Consider the following 15,711-nt stretch of genomic DNA (forward strand, 5'->3'; position numbering starts at 1 on the left):
AATAACACAAGATACTCCTCTCACTCCTATCATTCAGGAAATTCCAAGGATTTTAGGAGCTCTGTGCTTGGAACCTGGACAGAGACCAAACACGTATTTTTTTTATTATAATATCGCACTCCTCTTACTGTTTCTTTTTAGTTTGAACTATCTGTTAAGTTTGAATTTAACAGCTATTTAGGAGGCAGTCCCAAGAATATAATCTTATTAGCATTCGTCACTTTATTTTTAGTGTTCTTTCTGTTATGTGATATGAAGTATACTCACTGTATTTGTCATGTTATACCAAATATAACATTATAGGGTTTTTTTCCTTCAACTATTTATAAAAGCCTTTAATTTGTTTATTCTCTGTAGAGCCTCCTAGGAACCTTTTGCTTCAACTTTATGGTCCTTCTGCTTACTGGCATTATCCTTGATCCTTTTGTTTTTTGTTTTTTGGGTTATTTCTTTTGTTTGGGAGTGGGCAGAAGGGTAGGAGAGATGGGGTGAGGGGAGGCTCGTAAGTAGGCTGCTTGCCCAGCACAACCCCTGATGCGGGGTTCGATCTCAGGACTCGTACGTCATGAACTGAGCCAAAATCAAGAGTCAGATGCTTAACCAACTGAGCCACCCAGGCACCCCATCCTTGATCTTTTGAAGAAAGGCAGTGCTTCTAACAAGTTCATGTCCATTAATAGCTTCTATAGCTATGCAATTTCAGACATACATTTTTGTTCATTCAAATAGAGTCTCCATTTACCTTATTTATTAATCATGCATTTTTTTTTTATCTAACTCAGTCATTTACTTGACTCTCCATTCTTGTTTCTTCCACATTGACACATGTTCATCATACAGCACATTTGCTCTCTGGCCTCCGGTCTCACCAACTCCTGTCTTTCACTGACTACTCATTTCTTCCCCTACTCTGGTATTCTCTCTCATTGCCTGGCTGTATTTAGGCTGAATGAATAGACTTAAAGTAGACCATTGTAGGGACTCATTGTAGGTTACTGGATGTTGACTGTTTCCTGGATTCTGTAAGGCCCCAACCATAGAGTAATTTATGAGGGTGTCCTAAAAGTGATAGAGGGACCAAAGGTGGTCCTTCAGGGAGCCTATGGAGAAGTGCCAAAGTTTTGAGACCAGGTGTTGCCTTCAGGGGTGGCAAACTCACGATAAGTGAAAAAGTACACAGTCCATAAGTTAACTTACTAATCTGACAGAAGCAGACCGCCTGAATACTGTTACCTTATGATTGCGAACTTCACCATTCCTACTTGCATACAAGGCAACTACATATCTGCTTTTTTTCTTTTACTATACTTTTATCTTTTCTAGAAATGTTATATAAATGAAATCATATAAAATAATCTTTAATGTCTTGTTTTCTTTCCTCAGCATATTATTGAGGTTCATCCATGTTGCATGTATTAGTAGTTCATTGCTTTCTGTTGGTGAATAGTATTCAGTTCTGTGGATGTACATTTCGTTTATCCATTCACCAGTTGATGTGCATTAGGTTTGTTTGAATAATGCTGCTGTGACTATTCACATATGAGTCTTTGTGCAGACATGTTTTCCTTTCTTTGGTAGATGACTAATAATGGAATTGCTAGGTTGTGTTGGTTGAGTGAATGTTTAACTTTTAAGAAACTGCCAAACTTTTCCAAAGAGGCTATAGTATTATTATATTCTACCAGTAATGTAGAGGAGTCTAGATTCTTCACGTCCTTGCCAAGACATAGTATTGTCAGTTTTTTGTTTTTGTTTCTTAATTTTAGCCATTCTAGTGGGGATGTAATAGTATCTTATTGTGGTTTTAATTAACATCTTCCTAATGACTAATGTCATTGAGCTTTTTTCATGTGCTAATTTGTCATCTGTATCTTCTTTGGTGAAATATCTGTTCAAGACATTCTGCCTACTTTTAATGGGTTGTTTGTCTTAGTTTTAAGAGGTCTTTATATATTTGGGGTACAGATCTTTTTTTCAGTAGTAAGATATGACTTAGGAATATTTTCTCACAATCCATGGCTTACTTTTTTTTCCTTAAAGTATTTCATCTTTGGGTGACTGGGTGGCTCAGTTGGTTAAGTGTCTGACTCCGGATTTCAGCTCACATCATGATCTCACAGTTCAAGATTGAGCCCTGCCTTGATCTCTGCACTGAACAATGCAAAGCCTGCTTGGGACTTTCTCTCTCTCCTCTCTCTCCCTGCCTCTCCCTCTCTTCCCCGCAAAATAAATAAATAAAAACTTAAAACAAAAACTATTTAATCTTTATGAAATCCAGTTTATCATTTTTTTCTTTTGTGGATCATGCATTTGGTGTCATATCCAAGAAATCTTTGCCTAACCCAAAGTCACCATTATTTCCTTCTAGAATTTTTATCACTTAACCTGTTCCGTTTAAATCTGTAAGCTATGTTGACTTACTTTTTGTGAATGGTGTGAGGCAGCCAAACTGAGTTGTTCTTCTGCCACCATTTTTTTCTCCCTTGAATTACTGTGACTCCTGTGTTGAAATCCAATTTACTATAAATCTTTGAATTTATTTCTGGACTTCTTACTCGCTGCCATTGGTCTGTACTGCCTGTCCCTTCAAATGCCCCAAGGTCTTGATTACCGTGGTGCCTACTAATGATAAACTTTGAAATCATGTCCTTAAAGTCCTTCAACTTTGATTTTCTTTTTTGAAGTGAAACAACTTTGGCTAGTCAGGAACATTTCATTTTCATGTAAATTTTAGAATCAGCTTCACCAACCCCAAAGCACCTGGTTTTGGTAGGGACTGAATTGCATCTGTAGCTCAGTTTGGGGAGATTGACCATCTTAACAATATTGAGTCTTCTAATCCATGAACATAGCATGTCTCCATATTTGGGTCCTAATTTTTCTTTTAACAGTGTTTTATAATTTCAGGATTTGGGATTTCTGCTTCTTTTGTTAAATTTATTCCCAAGTATTTTATGCTTTTGGATGCTGTTATTAATGAGATTGTTTGCTTAGTTTTGCTTTTAGATTGTTTGTTGATAATATATGGAAATATAGTTTTGGTTTTTTTTTAATATTGATTTTGTATTTTGCCACCTTGCTAAAATTCACTTACTAGTTCTGATAGTTCATTTGCAGAGTCTTAAGATTTTTTTTTTTAATGTTTATTTATTGTGAAAGAGACTGGGGGAGGGGCAGAGAGAGGGAGAGAGAGTCCCAAGCAGGCTCCGCGCTGTCAGATGTCACAAACCATGAGATCATGACCTGAGCTGAAACCAAGAGTTGGACACTCAACTGACTGAGCCACCCAGGTGCCCCTTAAGATTTTTTTTTTTTTTTAATGTTCATTTATTTTTGAGAGACAGAGACAGAGTGTGAGCGGTTGAGGGGCAGAGAGAGAGGGAGACACAGAATCTGAAGCAGGCTCCAGGCTCCAGGCTCCAGGCTGTCAGCACAGAGTCCAACGCGGGGCTTGAATTCACAAACTGTGTGAGATCATGACCTGAGCGAAGTCAGACACTTAACCAGCTGAGCCACCCAGGCACCCTGCCCCTTAAGATTTTTTAAATACACAATTGCGTTGCCTATATATATATAAAGATGACACCCGTTGCCTCTTCTCAAATTTTCTATTTTTAATTTTATGTTTTAGTCTCACTTCTTGTGTCTGTCTAGTTTTATGTGTCAGACTGTCATTTGCACACTGGTTGTGCTCTAACAGCTTGAGTTTGGAAGGCTCCCCTGATCTGTATGATGTTGGCTGCTGGGTTCAGAGTTCCCACCAGTTCTCAAGTCTTCTTGGTTACTTTTCCTTGGTTACTTTCCTCCTTTGCATGTATGCAGTTTCCTCATCAGCTATGGGTATGTGGAGGGCTTAGCTGAGCCCTTATTTTCAGGATCTGCCTGGTAAATTTCTGACCATTAGACTGCTTGCCCTAACTGGGACCACAACATCAAGCCAACAAGCTGTGTGTTTTCCTCATTTATTTCCTTTTGAGTTTGCCGCTTGGTGCTTTTAACTGGCAAAACCCTGGGCTTTCATCGTTGCCCCCTCCTGCCCACAATCTCCAGTTCCAAATTGAGTTCGTATCTTTTGGCCACAGGCAACAAATCTACCAATTTTGCCATCAGCCCCATGCTGGTAAACGTATAATTTTTTCCATTTGATTGGGGGTAGAGGCATGGGAGTTAGGACCATTCCCAGGCAGGAAAGACAAAGACCCTTACCGTTCTTACCTGAAGCCCTAGTTGGTGTTTCATTTTTTTGTTATTAAAAGAATAATTGTCTGCTTCTGGCCAGTATCCGGTGCCCTTAAATGTTTGGTTTTGTCAGTTTAATACATATTTTTGGGGGGAGGATTCATCACCTTCTTCACACTACTCTTAGCCAGAAATTCCTTCTTGCCATTTTTTATTTAATTTTTTTTTTTTAACTAAAGATAATTTGCTCTTTAGCAGTTAGAGGAATATATATTCTTCTTAGTCCACGCACTTTTACCAATATGGACTTTAAAGAGACTTTTTTATGGAAATAATTCTTAATTACTGCTGGATGAGCCTGTCTAATCTAGTCTCCTTATTTAACAAGTGAAATGACTAAGCCCTGGAGAGGTTGTGCGACCGAAAGTTAATGGCAGAATTGAGGTTATTAGAAACTGTTGCAGCCTGGGTTTCTTGGATAATAGCATCTTTTCTGTTCTACCAGTGACTCTGTTAATATTTATTTTACTTTATTTTTTAAGCAGTTGAACTATCCTCATCCCCTTTTTTTCTCAAACCAGGTCTTGTATGGAAACCAGTTTGTGAGACTGAATGAATGGCCATGCCTTTGTTGAGGCAGGTGTCTGGTCTTTTCCCTCCCTAGGCTGGAGCTCTGGAGAAAACATTTATACTAGATAGCTAGGAGTTGGGTTTTTTTGTTCTCAGCTATAAAATAAGGGGTATTGGGGAAGGAAGGGTTGTAGTTACTTTTATGGTTCCTTTTCATCTCTGAAGTTCTGTGATTCTATGGCCAGAATAAGCATTTGTGCCCCTAAAACAGTATGGTTCTCAGGGTGCCAGGAGAACTTTGGAGTCTTGAAAGATGGATGGGATTTGGGGGCTGTCTGGTTTAGGATGGGAGTGGGGTACCTTCTTATCAGGTAATCCATTCAGTCAAATGGTCTTTAGAGAAAGCGTTCACATTTGGAAATAACATAGATACTAAAGTATATGTTGGGCAGGGGGGTGGTGGTATGGAAACATAGGAGTGAAGTTTGTGAAGAAAACAGATAAAGCATAAAAAGCCAATTTGATGAACAGATTTTGCCCTTGGTCATTTTATTTGTGAGCAATGCATGTTAAATTCCTGTGTATTTCTTTCTTTATAAGGTTCAAATGGTTTCCCCGATCCTGATTTAGTACTGAAGTTTGGTCCTGTGGACAGCACATTAGGCTTTCTTCCCTGGCACATCAGATTGACTGAGATTGTGTAAGTAATTAAAAGTGTACTGACTTTGATTGAATTCAGCAAGTGTTTCTTGAGCCTAGCACTGTACTAGGTATGGTGAGAATTCCCAAAGACTTATAATACTGGTTCTTTGCCTCAGGTATTTCACAGTATCAGTGGTAAGCTAAAGACTCAGACACAAGAGAGAGTGCTTGTGCAAATATCTGGCATTAATACAAATTGTCATAGGAGACGAGTGAGAGAGATATGCCTGTGGGTCAGGGTTGCTGATTTTATTGTGTTGTATTGTGTTTTTTTTGTTTTTTTTTTAATGTTTATTTTTAAGAGATGGAGAGACAGAGTGTGAGTGGGAAAGGGGCAGAGAGAGAATGAGAGAGAGATACAGAATCTGAAGCAGGCTCCAGGCTCTGAACTGTCAGCACAGAGCCCCATGTGGGGCTTGAACCCATCAGCTGTGAGATCATGACCTGAGCCGAAGTCGGATGCTTCACCAACTGAGCCACCCAGGTGCCCCCATAGTTGCTGATTTTAAAGAAAAGGTCTGACATACTCCAGGGCATGTAAAATGGATAGAATTTTTGTAATTACAGAAAGGGTGAGAAGTATAGGGGATGATGGACAAGGAAAAAAGAAAAGCTGGGAAGTGAGGAGTGAACATCTCATTTTAGAGAAATCATGAGGGAACCGGCCCTACCAGAGCACAGAGATTTGGCATTATGACATTAGATGGTAGTACACTTGACCCTGGAACAATGTGGGCATTAGGGGTGTGGACCCCCTGTGCAGTCCAAAATCTGTATATAACTTTTGACTCCTCAAAAACTTAATAGCCTACTTTTGACCGGAAGCCTAACTTAATACATATTTTATGTGTTATATGTATTATATTCTGTATTCTTACAATAAAGTAAGCTAGAGAAAAGAACGTTATTAAGAAAATTATAGGGAACAGAAAATACATTTATAGTACTGTACTGTATCAAAAAAACCAAAGCTGCGTACAGATGGACTCATGCAGTTCAGACCCATGTTGTTGAAGGGTCAGCTCTGTAAGATGAAAACAAATAATTTGGGTGTATTGATGCTGGGAAGGTTTTAAGTACCAGCACTAAGAATATGCATAACGGTTTAGACAGGAAGTAGGAAACCACTGAGCCTGTAGATAGTGTGGAAATGGTGATTTTAGAAGATTTGTTTGGCACCTGTGTACTAGAGTAGATTGGATTTGGGAAAGAACCTGGTAAAGAGACAAGTGAAGAACGCTTGGCTATGATTTAGGGCATAATACAGCGCGGAGAATGAAATTGCTTATCTAGAGCAGAGTTGGGTAAACTTTTTATATAAAGGTAAGATGGTAAGTATTTTTGGCGAATGTGTGATCCATACAGTCTCTTTGCAGCTACCCCTCAGCATTGGCAGTATAGCTGAGCAGCCACAGACAGCGCAGAACAAATGTGGGTGACTGTGTCGTAATAAAACGTCATTAAAAAAAAAAACAGGTGGCAGGCTCATGGGCTGTATTTGCTGACCCCTGATTTTAAAGAGACTTAGTAGCCTTAAAATATATTTAAATTCTGAGTCTTAGGAGGAACATTCTATAAATTCTGTCTCTAATGAGAATTATTTATCAAGCATAATTACAACTGTGCTAAAAGTCCAAGAAGAAATGAAATGACTCCTAAGCTGTTAAGCCTAATTATGACGTTACTGAGAGAAACTACAAAGTCAAGGGAGCATTGATTTTGAAAAAAAAAAAGGTTGATTTCAAGGATAAGATGATTTCAAAGCCATAGTCTGTTTCGTGGAAACACTTACAAGGGCAGATGAAGATGCAGAATTGGTCCATGGATGAGAAGTCAAGGGGCTAAAAAATGTATATTTAGAGTTTGACAGTACTTAGAAGTAGTAGTAGTTGAGTCTGTGAGAATAGAGGAACTTTCTCAAGTGTATATAGAAGAGCACAGTATCAAGGGATCTTTTGGCCTTTTAATAAATGCTCCAAGTTCAGGGGCAAGACAGGGTAAAGGTGTCAAAAAGGCAGAAAAGAACCCGTAGCATTGTAGAGTCAGAAAGGGCTGTAGATCATATGGTCCTGCCTCCTCATTTTGTAGGCGTGAGGAAAATGGGGAGGAGACGTAGCTCTTACTATTGCTTGTAGTAAAGTGGAATTAGAACCCACATCTCCACAAACTCTGGCTTTCCTATGATGGGTATATGTTTCTCTTGTTTCTTTTTCTCCAGGGGTTTTCTGAGTTAATTTCAGGTGCCTTGTGCATTGGGCTCCAAGGAAGGTAGCAGTGCTGCTTTGTGAGGTTGAGAGTAGTTTGAAGGGAAGAGTGTGTTTTAGAACAGATACATCTCAGTTTGAATCTTGGTGATGCTTTTCAGTAACATGACTTTGGGTAGCTTTTAAACTTCTCTGTATTTGTAAAATGGGTATTTTAATAAGAAGTTGAGGATTTAAGTCAGATAACGGACATCAGATACCGAGCACATAATAAGCTTTCCTGTGGATCTTTGTACATATGTCTGTCATGGCCCTATCACGTTATATTAAGGTTTGCTTTGGATTTGTCTACTGCCCACCAGACCGTAAGCACCTGATGTCTTAACGTCTTAATCATAACATGGAGAAGTAGAAGGGTGGAGCCCTAACAGAACAGACAGGAATGGCAAGACCACTTTGGGGGCAGTGAGGAGGTAGTGGCGCTAAGTGCTTCTTGAGTGATAGGAGACGAAGCTATTGATGAAGAGGATAAAATGGGAAAGACTTAGTCAAGTGGGTTGTTTGAGGAGGACATCTGAATGAAGCAAGCTTCAGCAAGAAGAGTGTCGTTGACTTGTTGTTTGAGGATATCTTGTGAGGGTATCGCTGCAGTGGAGTGAGTAAGATAAAAGGTTGATGGCAGGATTAATAAGAGAAGGAAATGGAGGAAAAGGAGACTTGTTTCAGAATTTTTGGCAGTTGAAGGAAAAAGCTTATAAGTCAATTATATTTCAGTAAAGCTAGGGAGGGGAAAAGGAAGGACAAAGAAAGCCTAGCTACGAGAACCAGCACATGGTCAGACAGGAGTCTGTTTGTGGTAAGTTTGTTCAGTCTTTTTTTTGTGATGTATGTGCCTGGAGCTCCCAGTGCGACTTGTACTCTGACCAGGTGTTTGGCTCTGATACAGTTTGGAATTCCCAAAGCCTCACAAGAAAGCTGTGTACGTTAGAGAATTGTTTATGTCGATTATTGAAAATTATTCTAAGTATTTAAAACACCTAACAGGGAACCTTCTGGCTGTACATTCATTCTGCCCTTAAAGTGTCTTCACATCGCACTGTGATTGCCGCCTTGAGCGAATGGAAATGGTAGAGATGAACGTTCATTTGTTGGTTGCTCACCACGTGGCTTCAACATGCAGTCGCGTGAGGGTGCTGTGCTGCTCTGCCAGTGCTAAGCCTGGCTTTCATAGACCGCTTCACGCAGTGTGGGCTTTGCTCTGGCAGAGAGGACTTCCTAACGTGAACGTGAATGAGATCCTTACAAATAGGTCTCCAGTTCTGCATTGATTTAGACTTCGGCTGATACAGGTTCTGAATCTCTGTCTTGCTACAAGTTGCTTTTCTCTCCTTAGGGAAAGAAGGAGAGATTATTTTGTACTTGCGCTGTTTCCCAGTGAGTTTAGCTGTCATTTAGTAGAAATGGTTTGACATACTCTGTGTTTATCATTTACTTTCTTCTGTCCTTAACGTCTTTTGGGGTATTTTCCTTCTGGTTCCCCCCTCCACATTACAGTGTATCATCTAATTGCTTTTTTTCCCCCTGTGCTTTCTTTTCAGCTCTTTGCCTTCCCACCTAAACATCAGTTATGAGGACTTTTTCTCTGCCCTTCGTCAATATGCAGCCTGTGAACAGCGTCTGGGAAAGTAGTGATCCCTGGTTGTGTAATTTGATTTCAGGCTTTTGGAGAAAAGGACCCAAGTGACTCTGATGTTTACAAAGCACCTATGAAACCCTGTACACACCTAGTTCATAATCCTCATAATTTATCAACAAACACAAAAAAGTGTCTTACTTGAGAGTAAGGGTATGTGTGAATATGTGTGTGTGTGTGTGTGTGTGCGTGTGTGTGTGTGTGTGTGTGTAAATAAATTTATAAATGGGGGAAGTATTGGAGAAGGAAATACATAGATCTGCAACTTTGAGCAAATAGCAGCAGTGTTTTAGGAGCTGAAATTTCAGATTTAAAGACTTCAGCCTCAACTACTTCCCTATTTTTGTGGGGAGAGGAGGGGGTAACTAGAGCTATTTGGTTGTTTTGAGCGGAGGGGAATCGTTTTTGTTCAGTCTTTCCTAGTGACCAAACTTAATTTTTAAGAATAATGTATTGACTTATTAAATGGAACCGTTTTGAGTTTGAGGGATCTCCGGAAGGATGGAGTTCTGTGTTGGTCACATGTTAAAAGTTTGCTCACCTTTGGAGTAGAGGGAATACCTATTTTCAGATATCCGTCCATTTTCATCTCATTATAGTTAAACAATGTGACTTGTGAGTGTTGCTCTGATGTCTGTGTTCTGGGTTGTGAAAATTATTTGAAAAAGAACTCTTACTACATTGAAATGTAGAATTTAAAAAATTTAAATATCAGTCAAAAAAAGATGAAAAAGTTATAATCTTAAAGGATTATAAGTTGGAAAATTTCCTAAAATAGGAAATAAAGTTTGATTCCCTTATTTGGTGGGCAGTATGTACCCAAAGTTGGTTTAAAAAAAAGATTCCCATTAACTTTCTATTTAAAAGAGCATTTGAGGAAAGTTCTCAAGGCAGCTTTTTTCCCCTAAAGTAGTAACCTATTACTCTTTGGAATAGCACATTTAGGTCTATGTTAGTTCCCAGGATTTTTACTCAGTAAATCCTGATGGTGGGGGACTTTGCCTAAAAGATCTTTAAGTAAGATTGAGGCCTGTGTAGGTAATAAAATATTACCAAAGTCTACAAAAGTAATTTAAGTTAACCTTACATGTTCTCTTTCATGACAGAGAACAGCACTGGTTCTGTTATTTTTTAAATGAATAAATGATTTTTTGATGTTTAGTATTTCTTCCCTCACTACTGATCCTTGGACAGAAACCATTCTTTATACTTGATGGACTGTTTTCAGAAAAATCTTAAGTGTACAATAGTTGTCTAAAATTGTACATTTAGAATGGAGTAGCTTAAATACTAGGTCTCAGAAGTCTAAAAAATAGCAAGGAAGACTGGGCTTGGAAAGCAAGGTCTAAAGTTGCTTGTCATATTCTAAAGCTCTGAGGAGGAATAAATGTTTGGACTTTGGACTATAAGACCCCATTTATGATTTTAAAAACTACACTTGAAATAAAATGATTAAACTAAATTTTGGTTCAGTGACATTACTTTGCACTTCATAGTCCTTTGTACATTGTAAGACTTTTTTTAAGTCTTAATTTATTGCTACAAGTTTTGTGTGAAACTATAGCATATCCCTGAACTTTACCAATTTCTGATTTCTGTTCCCCTGTACTGTGATCCATGTTCAGTTGAGGGTTTTTTGCCTTAGTTTGAGACTGAATTTATGTCTTTTATAAACATGGTATGTGTCTTTTATAAACATTCTGGAATATGTATGGCTTCAATGAATAAATTTAATGGGTCTGGTTGAAGTGAAGGGATTTAATTTTGGTAAAATGAAGTTAATCAAACATTGCCCACTGGGATGTAGCCAAAGTCTCTAAAAGTTTAATGGTTAAGCCTCTGTACTTTTATTTTATCCTTCCATTTCATAGCAGTGTAGTATTACACATCAAAGTAAATCTGTAACCTGTGACTTGAGTCTGTTATAGTCCTAGAAAGAGACCCTTAACACAAGTTGCTGAGGATTCTGAATTCAGATATAAGCATTCCAGATCCTTCTCCTCATGAGTTTAACTGCTTGTATGGTCTCCACAACTTGAATGGCATTGGTCATTCTGGAATTCCTGCCAAAATCATCACAAGTTCCACATCATCAGGGCTCCCTGGGTACTCCCAAGAAGAACTGATATTCTTAAAGTTTAAACAAACTGTTACCTTTAGGTGTACTCAAGGTATTTGTCTTTAAATTGTTTCTTCTTGACACCCCTGACAATGGAAAAATTATCAAAGTAAACCTACTCTAAGGATGGCAGGTTGGAGCATAGCAAAAAGTCTGCGTGTTTGAATCCATTCCCAATTCTGGTTGTATTTTGTTTCTTACAACTGATTACTGTTACAATAGAGTTTGAAAGCTGCTTTTGACGTGAATAAAAGAAATCCTGGTATGTTGGGACTAAAGCTTAAGAATACTTGTCTCTGAGAGGAAGGTGTTCTAATGTTAAGGAAACAGTGCCAAATACACTGTGCGTATCTACAGTTTAATCTTTGAATGTATGTTATTTGATTAGCTCCCTCCTGTGTGATGGCACCATGCATAGAGTCAAATCTTTGTGATGTTTTGTATGGCTATAGACTTTGGCAACATGTACATAATGTGTAAAGCAAGTTTTTATGATTGAGGAATCAAATTTATTGAATTTTATTATTGAAAGTTGAAACAACATGTATGTACAAAAACAATAAAAGAATATACTCTTTTCATGGACTATAGTATTATGTGAATGCTACATTTATTCCAAACATTTAGGGCCTGCAGAAATGTACTGAGAAACTCATGGCTAGATAGCAATACTGTTTTTTTTTCCCTGATGGTATGTTTTTGATTGAAATATATTCTCATTTTAACCAGGTTAAGCATTTGGAATCTTAATGGTATTTACTTTTTGCTAGATAACGGCAAGATAAAACTCAGCTTTGCCATTGCTAGAGTTGACAAAATTCCACAGTAATTAAGATCAAATTGATTTTTGCTGAACATGGAATGCCAAGTTAAAAATGTATGTGTGTACTCTTTTAAGAAATTTGGCAGTCCTTATCAAACTAGGAAATAGAATAGTAAGAACCATGGTTTGTCTTACATTGCATAGAATATTCGTTTTCTATGTATCTAATTGCAAGACAGATTTTCATCTGAAATCAGGTTTTTCAAAGGGCACATTTTTAATTTTGGTTAATAGGAAATGCACTTAACAAAAATTAGGAAGAGTTCAGTATAGTTTGAAATAAAACCCAGGAACCAAGAGTAATGTAAGCACTTGTCCAAAAATCCTACTTGATAGGCCACAAACTGTGATAAAATTGGTGGGGAAAGGGAGTGCAGAAAGAATTTGCTTGTGGTTTTATTTATTTATTTATTTTTATTTTTTATTTTTTGCTTGTGGTTTTAAAGAATACTCATTATAGAAAAAAATAGAAAATTTAGAGAAGCTACAGTAAAGGAAAATAATTTCTAATACCATCATTCATTGGTTACATTTTTGGTGACAATCAAATTTTTTTGTACTTCTATTTGAAAAAATGAATTCTGTAACAGGTTTAATAAAGAGATTCTTTTTAAGCTACAAACTATAAATTGAGAGTCTTGCATTCTGTTTTGTATTTAATTATTGTGTCCCGATATAAACAGTCACATGAGCACATGAAAATAAAATGGGAGAAATTACAGTCCACGTTCAGTTACCCTTAATGAGTATTTAACCTTAGTCCAAATTCTTCAAGTAATTTTGTACTCCTCTTTTTTTCCCTCCATCTGTCTTGTAGAGATTTGGGAACTATACATAAATTTTAGCATCTAGATACATACATCCGGAAGAATGCAAAAGATAAAAATTAGATCTACTCCGAGGTCAGACTATTTGGATTACCTGCTACTGACCATGTTTATACTTCCCATCATTAGTAGTTTTAATCATCATTTAAATTTTAATGAGGACCAGGAAAACAGGATGTTTGGCTCAGAGAAGGAAAACCTGAGCAAAATGAAAAGATCTGAAGGTAGGGCAGTCATAACAGCATAGTTCTACTTGTATAGAGTATCTAATATTTCCATTCTGATAAAGATTGATTTCAACTGCTTATCTTTAATGGATCTGGTTCTATGAAGCCTTCCTTTCTTTTTAGTAAATGTATATTTTGCAAGGTTATTCCTCAGTAACAGTTACTCATAACTGCCTTAAATTTCTTATTTTTACAAAATTTAATGGAAAGTAAATAGATAATGGGAATAGTAACCAACTGTTTTAACCAGAGAGGAATCAATATTTTAATTAGATTTCAGATAATTAAACAATGGAACATCAAGAAAAACATGGAAGTTACTTGACAGATGTTTGACAGCATTTGTCTAGAGCAGTGGTTCTCAACTGGAGTGATGACACCCCCCAGTGGACATGTGAAAACATTGGGAGACATTATTATTTGTCACAACAGGGGGCATACTACTGGTATCCAGTGGAAAGAGGCCAAGCTAGGGGTGGTGATGGATAGTGCCTAAAATATGCTGTAGCATAACTTTAAAAAGCAAATCAAGTTTACTTGAATCTATAGTTCATGGTTTAAAGATGAAATACACATTTGCTTGTATATGCATATTTTAATTCTGTGAAATGATACGTTAGCTTCTTTCCATGCACGAGTTCTCATTATTTTCACATTTTTCCTTGATGTTTTGAAACACCAGTTTCCCAAAGCCTGTCAGTTTGTTGTCTAAGCTTATTTGAAAGAAAGCAGTGTTTTTTGAAAGATGGTAATGCTTTACCCATGTATGATGTTATAAGAAATTCCGTGCTTCAATTACCTGTTGTATAAACATCAAATTAGCAAATTTTCCCCCTTAATCTGCATGTAGTTGATTTCCACATTATAACCACCTAATAATGTTCTTAAAAATGCTTGTTGTAACATCCTGTGCTTGTTTTTGAGGTCATATTTCCAAGAATAATGATTAAGCATTGTTATTTTTTTATAATTTTTTTTTTAATGTTTATTTTTAAGAGAGACAGAGACAGAGTGCAAGCTGGGGAGGGGCAGAAAGAGAGAGGGAGACACAGAATCTGAAGCAGGCTCCAGGCTCTGAGCTGTCAGCACAGAGCCTGACGTGGGGCTCAAGCCCACGAACTGAGATCATGACCTGAGCTGAAGTCGGACGCTTAACCGACTGAGTCACCCCGGTGCCCCCTTTTTTATTTTTAAGTAATTTATCTGGTGGCCTTTTTTAGTCTTCTGAAAGTGATATTCAAGTGGCTTCAATCTAATGTGATTTTCCTAAATATTACCTGTAATTCAAATAAGTAATTGGCGTGCTTCTCATAAAGAGTTTTTTCTTGGCCTGGAGAAAGATGACTTCTCTGAGGGAAAATTATAGAGAAATAAGCCTGCTTTCATTCAGGTGTACACGGGATACATATGTGTACGTAGAAATAGTCCCGCCAAGTCTGTCACTGGCTTGGGAGTGTGAGATGCAACACCAAATATAAAGCATTCGGGAGATGAATAGGAATACACAAAGCATCTCCAGGCAAATGATTTCATTAAATATTAATTTATGAGTTACTTGGAAGCAGAAGCTCATCTATACGTAAATATGCAGAATACCTAATTACTTGCAAAATCAGACGCTATCAGATGTATTCTGAGGTCCTCAGCGTATCAGGTGGAGAAGACCAGCCATGATGCTCACAGAATATCAATTGGTGATGCTTTTAATTAATTTAGAAGAAAATCATCGCTGACCTGCTGCCTACTCATGAGGGCCCAGGCAGGGGAAAAGAGAAGTTAAATAAATGAGTACGTGTGCTTTGGAATGTGAGTTTTTGTCATCATAAAAAAAGAAACAGATATCACACAAAAACTAGTACTACTTGAATCCTGAACTGGTGATTATGTCCAAGAATTCTCTGGGATTCTAGTATTTTCTAATCTAGCATGTTGTCCGAAAAGATGAACCTGAAACTTGCTAGTTAGGCCTGGTTTGAAGAGGGCTTCTCCAACCTAGATGTCAGCATCATTCCTTTTTACCTCAAAATCTCTGTCTGTCTGCAAGCTGTGTGAGGAAAGGACGTTTCTTCGCGTCACAACTAATCCTCACACTGTACCTCTGATACCATCTCTTCCTCTCTTCAGGACCTTTGCGTTTTCCTTCCCATTTTCAGTCTCTGTCTGCTAAATACAGGGGATTCTTTCCCTGAGTTACAAATGTTACATTTCTAGTTTCTGGGATTCTATACTCTCCTGTATACTTGGAGTTTATGATTCACTTGTTTTCCTAAGAAATGAATTCTAGAAAGACCCAGTATTAGTTCCCTAACCTGTTTTTGTTGTTTAATTTAAAAATCTGCAGACCAGGGTGCTTGGGGTGGCCCAGAG

General features: G+C 37.7%; 1 protein-coding gene across 1 annotated transcript in view; it reads left to right on the forward strand.

Moving 5' to 3' along the window:
• The window catches only part of LOC125916884 (dehydrodolichyl diphosphate synthase complex subunit NUS1), a 31,956-nt gene extending 19,904 nt beyond the window's left edge, over nt 1-12,052 (forward strand). Inside the window, exons 4-5 of the mRNA XM_049623142.1 lie at nt 5,350-5,449; nt 9,254-12,052. Coding sequence (XP_049479099.1) covers nt 5,350-5,449; nt 9,254-9,344 — 191 coding nt within the window. The 3' untranslated portion in view covers nt 9,345-12,052. The remainder of the gene's footprint in view (nt 1-5,349; nt 5,450-9,253) is intronic.
• Nucleotides 12,053-15,711: the final 3,659 nt, after the last annotated feature.

This window comes from Panthera uncia, unplaced genomic scaffold (genome assembly GCF_023721935.1).
Source record: "Panthera uncia isolate 11264 unplaced genomic scaffold, Puncia_PCG_1.0 HiC_scaffold_1292, whole genome shotgun sequence".
Classification (NCBI taxonomy): Eukaryota; Metazoa; Chordata; class Mammalia; order Carnivora; family Felidae; genus Panthera; species Panthera uncia.